General features: G+C 40.9%; 1 protein-coding gene across 1 annotated transcript in view; it reads left to right on the forward strand.

Annotated features, from left to right (window-relative positions):
• The window catches only part of LOC143296109 (uncharacterized), a 111665-nt gene that overhangs the window by 60403 nt on the left and 30071 nt on the right, over window positions 1–21191 (forward strand). Inside the window, exon 7 of the mRNA XM_076607892.1 lies at window positions 20643–20739. Within this exon, the coding sequence (XP_076464007.1) occupies window positions 20643–20739 (97 nt within the window). The remainder of the gene's footprint in view (window positions 1–20642; window positions 20740–21191) is intronic.

Below are 21191 nucleotides of genomic sequence, written 5' to 3' on the forward strand. Positions count from 1 at the left end.
CCCCTTTCCCTTTTATGGATAGGCTCTAGTGCGCATGCGCAACCGAAACCTTGCTCTCGGGAGTTAAGACTTTAATGCATGAAAAAGAACCCACAGCAGCAGAAGGTTTGTCCCTGGCAAAATTCTGTAGAAAAAATCCACTTCAAGAGGAAAACAAATATAACTGCAAGCAGAAAAAATACAAAAAATAGTCGGTAGCGCTTTCAGTGTAGCGGTGTGCTCTCCCTGGGGAGAGCAGCCCAGACACAGAGATCTGTTGTGACAAAAAGAGTACAGTCTCCATTAGCTCCTTATCTCACACAGAATGAAGTCCAAGATCAGCACTATATGTAGTAAATAAATTATATTAACTGTTTAAATATCCCTGTTCCTTTTTTTAATTTTTTATTAAAGGCATATCTAAATTTTTCAAAAACGAGTTTTGCGTTGCTTTTACATTACTTTTGATTGTTCGCCTTCATGTCTAAAAAGTGTTTCCAGTATTGTACACTTGCACATATGTATGCATGTGTGTGTGTGTGTGAAAGAGAGAGCGAGAGAGAGTTCATTACTGCATATTGCCTGTGTGATGCTGCAAACTGCTGTATAGTTTCCAATGTCAGTTGATCAATGTTGGTGCAGAATTCACACAAGGAGTCTCTTCTTTTCACGGAAGTCTATAGCATGACATCTACTGGGTGTATCCTTGCAAATAGTGCACATGAGAGGAGAGTTGGATGTCAGGATTTTCTTCCATGAAGAAGTTAAATGCAGATTTGCTCAACCTCTCCATCACTTCTAGGCTGATCAGATGTTTCTTGGTTTCCTTCACTCTTCTTGCAACTGGGAGTGATCTCGAGAAATCCGGTCACCTGTTAACTCATCAGTCCCCTGTTGGATGTCTTCACCAAAGACATCCTTCTTTTCTTTGTGGTGTTAAGCTGAGAAAGGTCAGACACCCCTCACTTGCTCTTTTCAGCAGTTTTATCCTAAGGCCAGTTTCCCTCTGTCTTCAAGAGCACTTCTTAATCCCAACAACAAATGCAAGATTTTTTTTCTTCAGGTTTTCTTTATTTTACTTCTTGGTGGTGTCCACCTTAGTTTTGAAGTTGCTGAACAAGAAATACATTTTTCTTTTTAATTTTGGTTGTCATGCGGTCTCTCAGTTTCTGTTTGGAGTAAGATGTTGAATTTTTTTTTTTTTTTTCACTATCAAGTATCCATTCAGCACCTCAGCTTTCCTGCTGCTATCCTTTGGCAGTTTTTTGTTTGTTCATATACAGGTTTCTCAATGTTTCATGAACTGCATGCTTGCCCTTATGATGAACTGGATGGGGTGGATAATTGACAAAGTTCATCACGGGCTGTTGGCATTGTTCCTTTTCTTTGGACTGCACTGTTGTTTCATTGACCATTGGCCTGCTTGTTGTGCTGCTTTCTCTTCATATTTTTTTCTTTCTGCATGCATTCCTTTTTTCTCTTTCTTCTTTAGTTGCAGTTTCTGCCTGTCCTAATTTTTGCCGTCTCTTTTTTTTTCTTTTTTTTTCAAATGTGTCCTCCTTGTCTCTTATAAAAATAGGCTTTGGCGTTTTTATTTCTCTTTGTTCCATCTGTTCTGCATGGCATCTTTGCACCTAATCTTCTTTCTGTAAGTTCCTTTCTTTTCTTCAGATATATTTGCCTTGTTTGAATCCCAGTGGAGGTGGGTTTTTCGGCCCATGGCTGGCTCCTACCCAGAGTTGAGTGTGCTGTGGGTTTAAATGGGATGGGAAGACTGGGACCACACAGTTGAGTATCGTCTACTTCATGGATGCGTCTTTGGATGTGTAGCTCTAATTTCCTGACCAGCACTGCCAGTGTCTGTATCTTTTGGGTCTGGTTGACGCTGAGATATCATTATGACAGGAAGTGTAGAGTGCAGCCTTGTCATGTAGTCCCAAACCTAAATGGACCTCCATAGCCTCATCATCATCATTGTCACCCTACTCCTTCATCATCATCAGTATAAAAAAAAGCCCCAAATTTTGTGGCCTTTCATGCCCTACTGTCATGGTGACCTCAGTTTCAATACCCCTCCACTACTGTGCCAGGGGTGAGTCTTGTCAAGATCTTCAGTGTCAGCAGATTCAAGGGGGACTGGGAGTCTCCACTCTTGGGAAGATGCTCACTCAGTCTGTCACACTCTGTGACTAAACCATTATTGTCGTCAGTTGGGGGTTTAGCAGGTGGTGTCCTAAGTACATTAAATCAGAACAGGCACTACCAAATACCACCAAAGTGACTCAGCAGCAATGCAGGGTCTCATCTGGAGTGTGGCCACTTGGAGACCTTACACCGATGGCTCTCTGGACTGCCGGCACTGGAACTGCTACAGACGAACCCGGATGTGTTTGGGAGACTCAGAATGAGCAGCGTGGGAGTAATGCCTCTGAAACAATGCAGATGATAGGACAGTGCCAAAAAAAAAAAAAAAAAAAAAAAAAGCCTTGACTTAATTGATACAAGCATTTTCATAGGGCCAGTATGCATTGCATGCATTAACCCTGCTTTTTTCTGTGGTGTTTGCCCCTTTGTGTTTAATGTGGAAGAAATGTTCTTTTTCTCAATCCTGGTCGTCTCATGGATTTTCTGCTATATTCATGGCTCTTCATATTTCTCTTTTAAACCAAAGAAGCCTAAGCTTAAACTTCTGGTGGTTTGTGTTTGAAATGGTATGAAGTATGATTTGATCAACGACAAACAATTTAGAATGAAGAATAATGTGTGACGCTGCACGCGAAAATCATGGGTAAGTTGCAGCCACACATTTCACGCTACACGCTGTGAAAGTGACCAAGGGCTAAAAATATCAAATTTCACTTTTTTGTATATTCACATTCTATAATGTTTTTTTCTACTATGTCCCAAAGTATTATATACAAATATAAAGTAATTCTACTTTATTTTAATGTTTCCTGTTGGGACATGAGAGTAAACTTTAGGAAATAGCGAACTCTTTTGCCCCATTTTCGAACATGATTTCGAACAGAAAAAATTGCATGTCAAGCGTAAGAACATAACCTCCAGGTTGTAAACAGTCTCTAGTCCTATTTCCATACTGTTCTCAATCAGTTTCTTTGTGTTATGCGTAGTAATTCGAAGTTTTTTGTGAGACCGCGTGATTTAAGCGACTTATCCATGACAGACACTGGCCGACGTTCGATTCATCACTGCTAAAACTTTGATCGCCGACTTCAGTTATTTCCAAAAGTAGCATGCTTGTACTGTCTACATCTTGATTTTCAGTGCTCTCCGTGTTTTGTGAAAGCCACAATAATTGCCTGAAGTGGGTGACTTCAGATATCCAAGCTGTTGTCGGAAACGATGGATTTCACCTCGCCAGAACTCGTTGAAGCAGTGACAGAATACTTAAGTGATGAAAAATCATCAATAATCGATGATTTTAGCAGTGACGATGAAGAAAACCAATCTTTACCGGAGGAGAATGGGGATGAACATGAAGACCGAGACTGGTAAGTTTGCTTCGCCACCATCATTCATGAAGCTTTCTCTTCAAGTTTTAGTTTGATGCATTTTAAAAATTTTGTGAACTTATGGTGAACTAGAATTACTTACATGAAAGGAATAACATGTGTCGTTTGATTACTGTAAATGGTAACCCGACTAGTTGGAAACATCCACCTAAAAGCAGTAAAACAAGTGACAATGTTGACAGGTGGATGCTATTTTTAGTAACAAACTTACAAGGCAAATGTTGCAGTTGGGAAAGCCCTTCACCACCAGTCAAAGATTATCAGTAATCATGGCATGTTTTCACACTTTACTGAAGATGTTTGAGATTTTTCACAGTCTATAAGTCTGTGAAGAAAAAAGAAGAAATGTATAATGCATTTCAGATGTTTGAGAATGTGTAATCAAGTGTTTATTTGTGACTGTTTTGTGCAGTCATTGTCAGTGTGTGTGTTTGTGTGTGTGTGTGTGTGCTAATGCTTTTTATGTAAGTGTGTTTATGTATGTGTATATGCTTGATTTCTTCTTCTTATCAGTTTCATATTTGACAAAATTTTAATCATTACTTAATTGTACTTTGTAGGTCTGTCTTACTGGATATCTTTTCACCTATGGGACTCCAGGAAGACCAAAGAAAACCAAAGGAGGACAAGGTGCACAGAATAAACTTCACATGTGATTCACTGACTGAATTGTGTTTCTAAAGTGTGTGGATTAATTTGGTGAGTACTGTTATGTTATTATGTTGTTTTGTTTTGTATCACCTGCCTATCTTCAATAACGGTTTTATACAGGTATACTCCGATGTTTCACCACAGGGGTAGCACAGATATAACCCATGTATACAAGCCATCTCACGCAGATCAAAGGTCATACATTCCTGTACATTGTCAGAAAGTTTGAAGTGAATCTGACTAGTAGTTTTTTTTCTACATTTTTTTTTCGAAGTGTGAAAATGCGAAACATCACCCATTTATTTCTCAGTGTTTATACCCAGTGGGCATGATTTTGGGATAATATTTTGACAAAACAGCAATTATTTGGTGATACTGAGCACATTTCCAAAGTTCTCTGAGTCTTTCTTGACATTTTGGTACCAGTCACTTGCTGTTGGAAATTCTTATGAAAAAGTCATAACTATGTGAATGTTCCCAAACTTCAAACCCAGTTTTCTCAGAAGTACGTGAGCGCCTGTCTTCCATATTACATTGCCCAGGCTACAGCCTGTCTTCCATATTACATTGCCCAGGCTTATATCCGTCCATCCAACCACAAACACCTTGCACCTATAACCTGGAGAGGACACTCCAGCTTCGCTACTAGCACTAGCGTTGGAACAACACGTGAAGCAACAGTTACCGGTTATGAGTTAGTGCTCAGTTGGCATAGAGCCGACTCCAGGGGTTGCTTCTGATGGTGGGAGGGACCCTCGCGTCACACTGGACAGCTACCGCCCGCCCAAGCTGGGCAGCCCCCAGCCAGTTAGATGCTGTCCCGCCACGACCTGCCTTCTATGGGTGTATGAAGATTAGGAGAATATCTGACAAGCAGGTCGTTAATTTCCGCACCAGGCAAAAAGAAAACTTCAAGAAACGGATCAACAATGAAACTGGCCTGTTGGAATGTCTGGACAATGATGCCTGGGCTCTCCCAAGATCTGCAAGACATCAGCGACGCCAGAAAGACGGCTGTCATAAACAGCAAGCTGAAGAGACTAAATGTGGACAATGCCACTCTGCAGGAAACACGGCTGGCTGACTCAGGAACACTAAAGGAGAGGGACTACACCTTCTTCTGGCAAGGAAAGAGCTCTGATGCCCCAAGAGAGCACGGAATAGGCTTTGCAGTCAGGAACAGCCTGCTGAACATGATCGAACCAGGCAGCAGCGGTTATGAACGACTATTGACTCTCCGCCTCAACACCTCCGAAGGCTATGTGACTCTTGTCAGCGCATATGCTCCAACTCTGTCCGCCTCTCCAGACACCAAGGATGAGTTCTACGAAAATCTTGCATCAACCATAAGGAACATCCCCAGGACAGAACAACTTGTTCTCCTGGGCGACTTCAATGCCAGAGTGGGTGCAGACAACGATTCGTGGCCCTCCTGTCTCGGTTCGTTTGGAGTGGGGAAAATGAATGAGAATGGACAGCGACTACTTGAGTTTTGTACCTGCCATGAACTGTGCATCGCTAACTCCTTCTTCAAGATGAAGCCCCAACACAAAGTCTCATGGAGGCACCCACGCTCAAAACATTGGCACCAACTGGATCTGATCCTAGTAAGATGAGCTGCCATCAAAAACCTTCTCCACACTCGCTCTTCACCACAGTGCAGACTGCGACACGGACCATTCTGTGGTATGCTGCAAGATCAGACTGCAACCAAAGAAGTTCCACTGCTCAAAGAAACAAGGGAACTCTCGCATTGACGTCAGCAAGATGTCTCAGCCAGACCTTGTAGAACAGTTCGCAGAGGCCTTTGAGAGAGAATTTGATGCATTGCAGCTTAGAGACTCTGCCACAGAAAGATGGGAAACGCTACGAGACACCATGCACCACATTGCTATGGCCACCTTTGGGAAGAAAACCGCGAAGTCCCACGACTGGTTTGAGGCCAAATCATCAGAGATGACTCCCAGTATTGAGGCCAAGCACGCTGCACTCACTGAGTACAAACGGTCACCCAGTGAGAAGAACCTGCAAATCCTCAGGGCCGCCAGGAGTAAGATTTAATTTAATGCCAGGCGATGTGCAAATGAGTACTGGACAGAGCTCAGCGAAGAGATGCAGAATGCTGCTGGAAGAGGCAACATCCGAGGGATGTATGATGGCATCAAGAAGGCACTGGGACCAACACAGAGCAAGACTGCCCCCCTCAGATCCTCCACTGGGGAAGCAATCAACGATCCTAGCCAGCAGATGGAGAGATGGGCAGAACACTACTCCGACCTCTACTCCACAGAAAACATGGTGTCCAACTCAGCCCTCGATGCCATCAAGTGCATGCCGGTCATGGAAGAACTTGACGCAGAGCCAACTGAGGACGAACTAAGCAAGGCCATTAACAGCCTGACATTAGGCAAGGCACCTGGCAGTGACGGAATTCCCCCAGACCTCATTAAACACTGCAAGACTACTCTTCTGCATCCTCTGCACACAGTCCTCTGTCAGTGCTGAAATGAGGGAGCTGTACCGCAGGACATGAGGGACACCAAGATTATCACCCTCTACAAAAACAAGGGTGAAAGGAGCGACTGCAACAACTACAGAGGCATCTCACTTCTCAGCATTGTAGGCAAAGTCTGTGCTCGGGTCCTCCTAATTCGCCTGCAGAAACTGGCTGAACGCGTTTACCCGGAATCACAGTGCGGTTTCCGAGCAGAGAGATCCACGGTAGACATGATCTTCTCCCTTCGCCAAATCCAGGATAACGATAACGATTTTAACGATAACGATTTTTTTTATTCAAATAAAGCCCAAAGCCCCTTACTGAAGGGGGTGACATTAAAGAAAGATAAATAAGATTTTACATGACACACTACGCATCTTCAACACAAACCAACCAAAATATATCTAACACAGATGTTCAACAACATTCACGTGGTAACTATTCTCAATCTCTTCAATGCCTCATATATATAAATGGCCAAGTTACACAGAGTAGACTCATGTCTTGACGACATGAGCAAATTAAATCTAAAGTTAGATGGATCTTTATAATATTTTGGTTGGATTAGTTTTTGTCTGAGGTCACTCAAGGCAGGGCAACATAACACAAAATGTAGCTCGTCTTCCTTACCCAGATTGCATAAACGACAAGTAAACACCGATTCCCTTAAATTTCCGTATCTAAAACAATGAGTGGCAATATCAGAAACACCAAATCTAAATTTTGTCAATGCACATTTTATAAATCTGTTCAATACCAACTCAATGTATGATTCTATGCCATGCGATGTCTTGAAAAGTTTAAACTGTGCAAATCTGTCCCTGTTTTGTATATGATCATGCCAGTCTTGCCACCTGCAATCAATAATTCGTTGCATAAAGCACTTTAAAAAACAGGCAATATCTTCAACCCCCTGATTGTCCCACACAAATGCAAAACCATAAGAATTCAAACACTGTCTAACACTCGTTGCCCACGTCTTTTTGCCATTAGTATCTAAAGAATATAACATATTATAAGCTTTAAATGGAAATCTGTTTTCATCCATTCTAGTCAATTTCAGCCAATATTTGATACATTTAATATATGAATTCAAATAAATCAGATATATCTCCCCATCTCACCATAAACAAGATCATTTGGAGTTCGACTGTCTACATTGAGAAACCGTTTCATTGCAAATAAATGCGTTTTTTCTGTTGCTACATTATTTTCCAGTCCCCAAATTTCTGCTCCATACTGCAATATTGGCTGAACTTGAGAATCAAACAACCTACCAAATACACTAAATGAGCTACAATCTATTTTATACAAAATATGAAGTATTACAATAACTGCTTTCTTTGCTTTGTTAGCTATATCCTGACATGCGAAATTGAAACTGAGTCTAGCTGAAAAATAAATTCCAAGATACTTATATGCATTGACAACATCAATTCTTTCATTACCATACGACCATCTTTCATTTCTTGCCAAATACCCTCCCTTGCGAAAAACAATACTTGTTTTGTCCATATTTACTTTTAAGTGCAAATTACTGGCAGCAATATATAAATTGTTCAATTGTCGCTGTAAACCAACTGTTGTTATAGATAACAAAATCATATCGTCAGCAAACAGTAAAACAAACAATTCAATCAAATCAAAAGTAACGCCGTGCTGACCATTCTGCATAATTTCTAAAGCAAGTTCATTGATAAAAAGTGAAAACAAAACAGGGCTACAAACATCCCCTTGTTTAACCCCATGAATACAGTTCACACACTCTGATAGTTTTGCCCCTGATCTCACTCTTGCTTTCACTTCTTCATACATACTTTTCACACAACGACACAACTTTCCACTAATACCATTTTTCAACAAAACAGGCCATAAAAGTTTTCTAGAGACAGAATCAAAAGCTTTTTCAAAATCCACAAAAGCAACATATAATTTTCTGTTATTTGCAAATTGTTTCTGTACTGCTGCCATTAATTTGATTAAAGTAAATATATGGTCAATTGTTGAATAGCCTTTTTTAAATCCTGCTTGATATTCTCCAATTATATCATTCTGTGTTATCCATTCTTGCAACCTGTTATTAATGATGGAACTGTATAATTTGCTACTTACATCACATAAAGAAATGCCTCTATAATTATTTACATTATTAATGTCACCTTTCTTAAATAATGGCAGGATTATAGATCTGTCCAATTGTTTGGATAAATACCACTATCAAACAAAAAATTAAACATTTTCACCAGAAAATCAACAGTCACTTCTCCTGAATGTTTAAAAAATTCACCAATCAGTCCATCTGGACCAGCAGATTTGCCATTTTTCAATTTTCTAATTGCAAGCAGTACTTCTTCTTGAGATATAGGCCTATCTTGTGTAAAGTTATCATTGTCATTATCTACACACATGTCTGCAGCTACTTCCTCCTCATCATAGTCATTTTCAAACACATCTTTAAAATGTTGGAACCACTCTTGGGTAGAAATATCACTTACAGGTTGTACTTTCTTTTTTGTTATCTTGCGTACTGTGTCCCAAAATTCCTTTTGACCTTTAACAGAATGCAGAAGATCATTTACTAATGAGTTATTATATTCTTTCTTTTTTCTCTTATTTAAGTTTTTATATTCACGTCTAGCGATACAAAACAAAACACGGTCGTCTTTATCTAATGTTTTTCTATATTTCCTCAATAATCTATGTACCCTGCATTTCTCTAATTTACATTCATGATCAAACCATTTATTTTCTGCTATTTGTTTGTTACAAAATACCCGTTTTTTCATATGTTCTGCTTGTTCTTTAATAGTCTGATTAAACATATCTAAAGCTCTATTGACATCAACATGAATAAGATCTTCTGCTACTTTGAACTTTACTTGTACTTCCGGTGCCTTCATAGACAAAGAGAAACGTTCAGCATAAATATCATTCCAACAGTACTTAGTAATGGGCTGATTCACAATAAGATTAGAATTTTTATCACACTGCCTTACAAAGTGTTCTTTAATATATAGCGCAAGGGGTAAGTGGTCAGATTCAATTCTATTATCTGCAATGATACCCTCTGATATACAGATTCAAAAAAATTTTCAGATGCTATAAAGTAATCATTAACACTTGATCCTTGATCAGAAATGTATGTGAAACGACCTGCAAGGTCACCGTTACACACACCGTTGAGAATGGTCAATCCAAATACAGTGCACATGTTAAGTAATCTTTTCCCATAAGAGTTTAATTGTCTTCAGAATGTCTATTCATCACACTACTGACATTTTTATGACAAATGTATATTTCATCTTCAAGTAAAGTTTCTGGGGATATAGTAGAAGTTCTTGCATTCAGATCACCACACAGTAATACATCAACATCATCTAAAAATAGCAATTTATCTAAAACACATTCTTCCAACATATCAATTCCATTATCAAAATCACTTATACTATAATATGGTGCATTTTCAGGCGGAACATATGCACACACCAGCAGAACATTTTTACTGAAACCAAAGAAACTTTTATCTAACATAAATGTCATACAATAATTACTATTACAATCAATACATTTCACAAAAGGGAGTAAAGTTTTCCGTACAAGACAAATTATTCCCCCTGAGCATCTTCCTTGTCGTGTCAGTTTAACTGCTGATTTTACATATAGCGCATGATCTTTAAAAACACAAGATTCAAACTCTTCCACAAATGTTTCTACGAGACAAACAAAATCAAACAATGAAACATATTGAACAAAACTTGAATCATTCATTTTTTGAAGCAATCCACAAATATTCCAATGAAGAAATGAAATAGTATTTACAAAAGTATCCAGGCTCTCCACATGATCTTCTCCCACATCACTCATCCAGCTACAATCATGTACTTCTGTACTTTCATTCTCACATAAATCATTTTCATCTAACACTGAACTACTATTTGTACTACCCAAATGTACATCAACGCTTTTATTCTTATTTTCATGTTTTCTATCCATCATCATCAAGCTGTCCCAAGCGACATCCTCACAGTCAGTATCATTCTCAGTCACACTATCATCACTGTTGAATACGATCAAATCTTCACAGTCACCATCTCAATCAGTCACATAGTTACATTCATTATTTCTTATTTCCACAATCTCACAATTAATACCTACATCATACTGATCACCAATCACACACCCAGCATCTTTGACAACATCGTCTCTGGACACACAAACATCATTGTTATCCACCATCAACATTTCAGAACAAACACTGTGTTGCACAGAGTTAATAGCAACACTGTCATCAGAACACGCATCAACATTCACACCAGATAAAGAAGCGCCACTCTCTCCAAGCACGTCAGCATTTTCAACATCATAGCTCGCAACACAATTCATTGGCAAGGTACACATATTCCTTTCATTCAACATTTCATTCTCAACAGCGAAACGTGTCAGGTTTACATTTTTTCCTTGCGAACAACACACACTGACGTCATGCTCTACTTCTGTACTGCACGTGAATTTCAATTTGACACAGTTCACAGTGCCACTGACACTATTGCCCAGCAAGCTTTCAACACCACACACACACGGTGACTGATTAATTTTGTTACCCTTTGATACACTGGTGGGATAAACTTTCAAAACATGAAAAGGCGGGCCGGACCTCTATGGGAGTTGAACAAGTTTATCTCTGCCATCCAGACCATACTTCCTCCCCTCTATCACGAGATGATCATAGACCATTGACGCCTTTTTGTTCTCATTTCTGGCAGCTTTCAAATGAGGTGTTAACTTTTTCCTCATCTCCCTCACCCTCAAAGAAAAATCCTCACCAACAAAGATCTTACTTCCCTTCAATTTTTGTTTTGCATACAGGATTTTTTCTTTGTCTTATAGAATGTACAGCGTGCCACAATAGGAGAGTTTGCTTTTGCATTGATTCTGTGTACACGATCAAATTGCACATCATCAGACAGTTCTAATTTGTCAGTAAGCATGTCCTGTACCAAACCTTCACAATCTTGCCATGATTCATTATCTGCATGGGATATACCATGAATAATGACATTGTTCCTTTTGGACTGCCCTTCCAGATCATCCACTTTTCTGTCTAATGATTCAACTTTGGAAGATAATCTGTCATTTTCAGCTTTCAATGCATCATTTTCTTTCTTCAAAGCAGACACATCCCTTTTAAGATTAACCATGTCTCCTTGCATTTTGGTAAACCCATCTTTCATCTGTACAAACTCTTCTTTCATGTCTTTCATATCCCCACTTAGCATGTCAAACTTACTGTTCAAATTGCTGGTCAAGTCGATACTCAAACTGCTGATCATGGCCATCACGTCCTTCAGGGTGGGGTCCGAAGACTGCTCAGTTGTAGGTCCGGTCCTGTCCACACTGTCCCTGCGTGAAGCACCTCCAGTGCTGCCCAGTCGTGTCTGCCGCATGCTGTCCGACTTGCTGCCAGGTCCTGGGTTCAACTCCACGTCACCGCACTGGTGGATTAAATTCCCGTAGAACAGCAGAGTGAGGAGCACGCCTACCATGACACCGTCTGCACGAGTTCGGAGTCTTAAAATAGACATTCGCATGGCGGCCAAATATTTTGCTCGTTTGAACATGAACGAAGCAAATACTGCCGCAAAGCACCCACAGACCGATCTGAATGTCAGTGGTATCGAAGGCATGGTACTTCAACTCGCCGTCTGCCAACGTACAAAGGTAGGTGACGTCTTCAGCTGGAGAAAACAGCAAGGAAACACGGAGCTCCCAACGGCGTGACCTCTCGCTTTTGTGTCACGACCTTGCTCCCCCCGCCAAATCCAGGAGAAGTGCAGAGAGCAGAGGATGCCCCTGTATGTCGCATTCATTGACCTCACCAAGGCCTTTGACCTAGTCAGCAGAAACGGCCTTTTCAGGGCTCTTCGAAAGATCGGTTGCCCCCCAAAACTGCACAGCTTGATTGAGTCCTTCCACTCCAACATGAAAGGGACGGTGCAGTTTAGTGGTAACCTCTCCAAGCCCTTTGACATACGCAGCAGTGTCAAACAAGGTTGTGTCCTCGCCCCCACCTTATTTGGAATCTTCTTTGCTCTTCTCCTGAGACATGCGTTCAGCACAGCGCAAGAAGGGATCTACCTGCGGACCAGATCAGATGGCAGGCTCTTCAATCTCGCCCGCCTCAGAGCAAGGACAAAAGTCCGTGAAGCCCTCATCAGACATGCTCTTTGCTGACGATGCCGCAGTTGTGACCCACACCCAGCGGGACTTGCAGTCACTAATGGACCGCTTTTCCCAGGCCTGCAAAGATTTCGGCCTGACCATAAGTCTCAAGAAGACAAATGTCCTAGGCCAAGACATGCCATCTCCACCAGCCATCACCATTGATGACTACGAGCTTGAAGCCATCCATCAATTCACTTACCTTGGGTCCACCATCACCAACAACCTCTCCCTTGACACCGAGATCGACAAGAGGATCGGAAAGGCAGCCACAATGCTAGCCCGCCTCACACAAAGAGTGTGGACAAATCCCAAGCTGACCACGAAGACAAAGATGACTGTATACAACGCCTGTGTCCTCAGCACCGTGCTGTATGGCAGTGAGGTGTGGATCACACATGCTCGTCAGGAGAAAAGGCTCAATACCTTCCACCTGAGAAGCCTACGGCACATACTCGACATCTCCTGGCAAGACAAGGTGACAAACACCGAAGTCCTGACTCGCGCTGGCCTCCCGACCATGTATACCATGCTGAGACAGCGTCAGCTGCGCTGGCTGGGCCACGTTCGCCGCAGGAAGATGGTCGCATCCCAAAAGACATCCTTTATGGAGAGCTCACCACGGGGCAGAGAAGCATCGGCCGCCCACAGCTGAGATACAAAGACATTTGCAAACGTGACATGAAGGCACTTGAGATCAACACTGAGTCCTGGGAGGACCTTGCAGATGACTGCAACAGATGGAGAAGCACTCTCAAGAATCAGCTATGGATTGGTGAGGACAAACTGTGAGCTGCTGCAGCAGAAAAGCGAGCTCGCAGAAAAGGGACGACAGCCAACAGACCAGCATCAGCTTACACATGTGACCACTGCGACAGAGACTGTCTCTCTCGCATTGGTCTCTACAGTCTCTACAGTCAAAGCAGACAGCCCAATTAGACATTAGGTCGGATATACTCTATCCATGGTCAGCCATGACCGAAGTAGGCCTACTACTACGTGAGCGATCGCCGAGAGACTCAAATGCATGTATCTCAGAAACTAATAAAGATAATTGAATTCTGTTTTCTGTGTCTTATTCAGAATTCTCTCAACTTTCAGATAAACCTATTATCTCATTTTGTGAATTTTGACCCTTATGCATGATTTTCGTGTGCACCATCACATGTACACTCTAGGGATTATATAAATAATTCTTCAGTTTTATTATGGGTGTCAGTGTGGGACAGGGAGAGAGAGACAGAGTGGTTTCTTTGCAGCACACAAAGAGGAAGTGTAATTTAATCCATTGCTTACACATCTCATTTATTAATAGCTACTCAAAAGTAATGCATTACATAAAAAGTAACAAAAAAACAACTGAAGTAGAGTGTATTGTGTGGAACCAGTTTCAGAGTAACACAATCAGAAACGTGCGCTGAGAAAGCGCTAACTCATTGAAATTGATCTGAATTGCTTCCACTGTAGCCAACAAATTCTTCTCTTGGCGAGACAGCTGGAATCATTCTTTTTCCTAATAAATTAGCATATGGAATATTCATTTTTTTAAAAATGAATACAGTTCTTGTTGTGAGCTGACAAAGAAATAAAAAGCATGTAGATCGCGCCACATTGAAAAAAATATCGTTTCTACAGTAACTCACTCTCACAAATATCTGACTATTAAGAACTCTCTGGAAATTTTAACAGCTGCGTATCTTTAAGTGGACCGTATGATCAGAAAACAATAATCATTCACTTTTCCTACATGGACATCAACTCTTGCAATAAGTACAACACTTTTACCATGCATGCATTGCCAAGGAATCAAAAACTACTGGCAATTCAACTATTGTGGGAATTTTCCATCTTCATTAGCAGCATTTCTTCAAGAAACACAAATAGTAATGTTGAGAATATTTTTAATTCTACCTTATCAAATGGCTCTTCGTTCAGAATGACAGTTTGAGTGCGTGATAAAGCATGCTCGCTTGTCCAATGTGATGACTTGTTTCGGACAGGCCAGACACTCTCGCACCACTTTATTGCTGTGAGTTATTGTGTTGTGATCATTACGTCCCTGTTAACAAGGGCTCATGTGTCCACTTTAACAGTTGTTCAACAGTTCAAGGATTGTGTATGTGCTATCTCTGTGTTTTTCTTGACACCATGGATCTTCTTTACTGTAACTGAACAGCCCTACCACCTCACCCTGGGCAGAAGCTAGTAGGCTGCCCCCAGTCTGGTGCTAAAAAGCCAGGCTAGGAAGGACACATTCAAGGTGCAGTCTTTAATCTATTACCCCTACCAAGGAGATGGAACCTAATACCCTACCAAGGCAGTAAAACCTATGATACCCTTACCAAGGAGGTGATATGCCACTGATCACTGAACACAGTATCTGAGAGAATTGATTCAAACCTACACACCTCGTCGACAACTCAGATCATCTTCCGGTTCACAGTGGCTACTTGCTCCCCGTGTTAAAACCTGATCCTTTGGTGATTCTTCCATTTCTTATTCAGCTCCATATGTCTGGAACAGTTTACCTCACGATCTTCACCACTCTCCTTCACTTCAATCTTTCAAAACTGGTCTCAAAACACTTTTTTTTTTTTAAAACGCCTATCCATAGACCTTCCATACCTTTTCAGTTATAAGTCATGCAAACTCACTCTTTCGTTGTGTGTGTGTGTGTGTGTGATTATGTAATACATGTAGTCTCTGAATCTGTTATATATTATTGTGTGCTAAATCATTATTTTTCTTCTTCTTTCTTTTGTGAGTTATTGCGCGCGTGTGTTTGATGTTTATTGTAAAGCGCTTTGAGATCTCTTTAAGGGAGGAAAGCGCTAAACAAATGTCCATTATTATTATTATTAAAAGAGCTATTCTTTCTGGAGCATAAAGAACTCTGGCTGTTGACTGCTGCTCAGGTTTGGAGTCGTTTGATATTGCAAACGATAGCTCTTCCACTTGCCCCACAGCAGGCCCTTACTCTTAGTTTTTCACCGTTCCCAGTACTGAGTTGATGACAATGATTATAAACATGCTAAAGGAACTAAGATCTTTGGCAAGCCATTTGGAAATGCCAGCCCCCCACTCCCTACACAGTATTCATCCTCAACACTTGTACTTCTGAGGATTCTGACATTGAACATGACGTTTTTGACAGACCATTGAAAAGCAGAAAGACTAGCCACTCTCCCCGTGGCAAAACCACACATACTGCATCAGGAAAAAGTGCTTCTGTGCATGAACATACCATTCAGACTGACGACGACACTGATATGTGGACTGAGATAGACAACAGTCTGCCCAAATGGGATATCCCTACCAATTCCCTCATCAATGATAAACTTGAGAAACGCATATACATTATGTGGGACGTTCCTGTCCCTTACTCCAACGAAAAGGAATTTTTGAACAGTACAACAACCTCACTTCCATGGTTATCCCTCAGCTCCCCAAATCCATTGAAGAGAAGCTATCCACCCACACAAAACAGGCGGATCAAAAGCTCGTGGTGTGCCAGAAATCCATCACCTGTGCAGCAAACGCCATTGCCAAAGTAGCAGACCACCTGTTGGAAGCAAACAGCGGGTTTGTGTAGCATGGATGTTAACCACAGACACTTCGACATAGCTCTGCCATTTCTGTTACCAGATTGGCACCCTTGCTCTGCACGAATGGTTTCAACCTTTTGTATATGTTGACCCCAACAAGGCGGTTTGTGCATCAAGGTTTATGCTAATCACTTCAGTGGGACACACATCGAACAGGACATGAAGTAGCCGCTCTCCATATAGCACCATATGAGGTGGTGTACAACTCACAGCCAGTGCAGGATATAGCAGACAGGCCAAGAAGCAGCCATTGTCCACACACACCCATTTGAGAAGGTGTACAACTGACAGTCTGCATAATGACCCCATTGGCTGTTTGAGTCCACTGCATTTTTCTGAGGTATTATCATTTGCCATTCATAATTGACTGCATGTGATGTGTACAGATCAGCTTTCCTCACATATTAGAAGCAAAATGTAAAATGTATGTCTATCAGTAATGTGGGACATACCAGCTTGATAAGCTCCAACAGCTTTCCATGGCTGCAAGCACACTGACTGTATGTGAAGACATGGCACAACATTCCGCTCATATCCCCACCCCTTCACAGGCATACAGATGACCAAGATAGAGGAGTCTGACTCAGCTTGTGGAACGACTTTACATGTTCATTTATTCATAGTAGTTGCAGACATCAAAGTCATGTGCTTTTTTCGTATTGCTGTTAACCCTTTCGCTGCCAGGAAAATAAGATTTAAGTGAAATCTATTTGCCAGGGTTTTTTCACAAAAAACGGGTATAAATTTTCAAAAAATTCTGTGCTCTTTGTTATTGGAGAAAGACCCATAAAAGTATATACTTTCTGAAAGCGAAATGAATAAAGAATACAAAACACATGGTGTTTTCCCATTTATGTATTTTTAGTGACATGCTGTTGTTTTGAAATCAACTGTTTTGTGTTTTGTCACATTTTCAACTTGTTCATTACAAACATTAGTCAGGTAATTTACACTAAAATATCATATTTTCTGGACAAATGGATATCTGCACACACAAAATCATACTAGAACAACCACAATATAAAAAAAACTAAAAAAAGAAATAGATACATAATGCATTGTGACTTCTGCAAGTGATAATATGGATGTGAGGCCACGCCCCCTCAGTCTCCACCCCCCTCCTCTTCACCCCTCTCACATGGTCACTTTATCAAGTTCTCATAAGACCACGTTGGCTGAGTGCCAAGAAAATAGCTCACACTGTCCTGCTAAAAATTTGGTGACTTCTGTCATCTGCTAGAGCTGAACAGCCGGCATCACTCAATGATAGTCGTAACTTGGCCACTCTCTTGATTGCTCCTTTTGTTTTCTATCAAATCGTCCTATAAATGTTCACCACTGTCTTCTCCTTTGAATTTATGCTTCAATTCTTTCTGAGCATCAGCTAAAGAAAGTAATCTTGGTTGATTTAGTTCACCACGATCGCATGTCTTGAGCACGGAGTCAGTCCGACATTTTGTTGAGCGAGCGAGGAGAGGAGCCAGGCAAAGACTGCGGCCAGTAACCCAACCAAAACGTTCAAATAAAGGACTGCCTTATGACGCAGATGGTTTTTCTAGCTATGAATAGAATCTAGAAAGATTCCCCAAGCTAAAGCTACCAGCATTTTTGTCAACGAACTGAATGCAAAGCAGGGAAAAGTCTGAATGTTTCGATGACGAGTTATCTCGTCATTGTGGCAGCGAAGCATACATGCTTTCCATGACGAGTTATCTCGTCATATAGGCAGTCTAGGGGTAAAGGATGCTGATCAAATCCCAGTGCTGCTGATTTACCGTAGTACTTCACAAGCCATTATTTCTGAACAAGCCGTTATTCTGCAGTACCTCGTGTAGCAATTCTTTGATTGATGGAGCCTTACCATGGCATACTTTGTGATTGTATGCAGTTGACATGCACTGCAAAGGGCTGTGAAAGACCCATATACTGATTGAATACAGAAGATGGGAGAAAAGGCAGCTGTGCAATGTGGCAGCTGACTGTGATTTGACAACACATTTCATGTGTTGGCATGGCTTATTTTCACGCATCATGGGGTGAGTGCCATTCATACTAGTTTAAACTTCTTGCAGAGTGAGGCAACAAGAGACGTGTATACACACATTGACCTTTTCATGTCCTCCCAATGTTTGCAAAACATGTTTGTTTACATCAATGTGAACACTTGTCATAGCATTATCATTTTGTCAGCCTATTGATAGGACTTTTGCACCCATAATGTACAGTCCATCAGCCCATTCAGGAACTATAATTTCTTTGTCATTGTGTGGTGATTATGACCTTTACAGCTGCTGCCATGAATATTCAGTGAATTTCTTATCATATTAGGATTATGTTGTTCAGTGAACTCCTATTTCTTTGCCATTATCTTCAGATTTTGACATTTACATCCTTGCTGTGGAGCCCATGAGTCTGATGTTGAATTCTTGATTCCATTCAATGAACCCATGAGTCATTTATCATCAAACTATGCCCACAAATACCACCAAGAGGTTTTGGTCATCAGTTTACACACACCCAGAAAAAGATGTGCACGTGCGTGCGCACCCACACACACACACACACACACACACACAACAACAAAAAAACCTAAATGAAAAAAAAAGAAGAAACGATTTAAAGAATAAAAAAAAGAAAAAAAAGAAATAGAATTGATAAATAAAATACTAATCATAATAGTATTAATGTTAATTATATATATATATATATATATATATATATATATATATATATATATATATATATAAGATACTAAATACATTAATGTACAAACAAGTCACCTCATTGGCATGGCAGATACTATAACATGCCACCACATCTCTTGCATTTCATTGCTGAGGCCTGACAAGAGCCACCAATCCCATGTGTCATGAATGTATGAAACAACACTCAATAATGTCACATTCTGACCAGATTCAGACTTTCAACATGTCTCATTCGTTTTGATAATCAGTTGTGTTGATAACTGAACTGTTAGATATCAGATATGGCAGTTTTACTTCTTTTGACCACCCCACAATTCACCACTGATTTTAGTAATAATGTCCACTTTCATCAGCCCATTAAATTTATTGTATGAAAAAAAATAAAGTTTGCTTTCACTTGATGACTTCTGGACTTCTAAGAGCTTCTTCTATGCGTGTCATGATTTTTACTGAGTGAGTGGTGCGTTTGTTGTGCCCAACTGGCCAAGTTGAGCATGGTATGCTAGCAAGATTGTGTTGCCAGCCCAGTCTTACTTCAAACTCTCATGCAGCCTGCATAGACTCATGAACACATCTGTGTCCATAGCGTTTACTGCCCAGCCACCTGCACCATCATCACCTGCTGTCTCATAAGCTCTGCCTCTTGGTCAGTGCTGTATCAGGGGCCGTCTCCAAACCCAAGGCCTTTCTGAGGCAGCTCAACAGTACTATGTGCAGTTCTGAGGACCAGCAGCCTACGAACAATAGAGCATTGCACTCAGCAAGTGAAGACATTTTGTCATGCAAGGTGTGGGGATCCCCTTTCAACAACTGACAAATGCCAATCAGGCATCCACAGGCTCCAGTTATAGTTATGTACTCACAGCTCGTTCGGCTGTATCTTCAGTGCTGCCACATTATGAGGGTTTTTTCAGGGGGCAGTAGCCTGATGTTGATGAAAGGGATTTTTTTTTATGCTAAACCACCACGGCCATGATATGGCTGTGTTCGGGGCGTGAATGTTGTTTTGCAATACTGTGATAGTACAGGCTCCTCAAATTCTATGCATATTGAATTATTGTTGCTCTGCCTTAATCATGCATATAGCCAAGATGCCAAACCTTACAGGCCTTCTGTACCTAGAATATGATTGTACATCAGGACAAACATCTTTTCAGAAACACCAAACTTCTAAAGCACATAGGACAAAATAATAACTGAGGTCCCTCTTGTGTCTGGGGTGACAGGTGGGTCGATTTATGCAAGTTTCCATTGAAATAGCAGGCAGGGATCTATTTATAGCATTTGAATTGTTTTTCTGTTGTGTTTTGTAAAATCAGTACATAAAAACATATTTGAAGTGAAGCGCTGAAAACAGCAAGCACTGAAAACATGGAGGATAAATTTCTCCTTTGACATTCCAAGGTCAGTACTTGTTTACATTTTTAATTGAATCTTACTGTCCCTTTTACAGCCTCCAGTGTTGGTCAGTGGAACAGGCCGTGGATCCAAACGTGGAGGAAAAGCTGCTCGATTGGCCACTTCTTTTGGAAGCTCCACTGCAACAGCAGGTCTGTTTTCACTTGCCATGTTGTGCAGATTTTTTTGATTTTTTTTTTGGGGGGGGGGGGGGGGGGGTTAATACATAAATTCAATCTGGCCTTTCCATTGTTCATCCACATCTCTTTTGGTAACAAAAAAAAAGAAAAAGGAGCATGCATACTGTGGTCACATTGTCAGTTACACTACAGAACAGTCATTAACTTTTTCAGTGCTGTGCATTATTCTGGCTTTTGTTGCCTATTTGCCAAGCAGTTTTTGATTATGGAGGGTAACAGTTATTTTTTTTAAACCTCTTCAGTGCTGGACATTATTTTGGCTTGTGCTTCCTATTTGCCAGGTGGTCTTTGGTTGCGGAGGGTAATAATTAAAGAATTTTAGCATGTGTTGCTTTTAACCCTTGCCATGTTTGATATTGTTGGAGAAGTGAGCATGAAGTGACTGGGCATGGCACAGGAAGGTG

This window comes from Babylonia areolata, chromosome 2, assembly GCF_041734735.1.
Source record: "Babylonia areolata isolate BAREFJ2019XMU chromosome 2, ASM4173473v1, whole genome shotgun sequence".
Classification (NCBI taxonomy): Eukaryota; Metazoa; Mollusca; class Gastropoda; order Neogastropoda; family Buccinidae; genus Babylonia; species Babylonia areolata.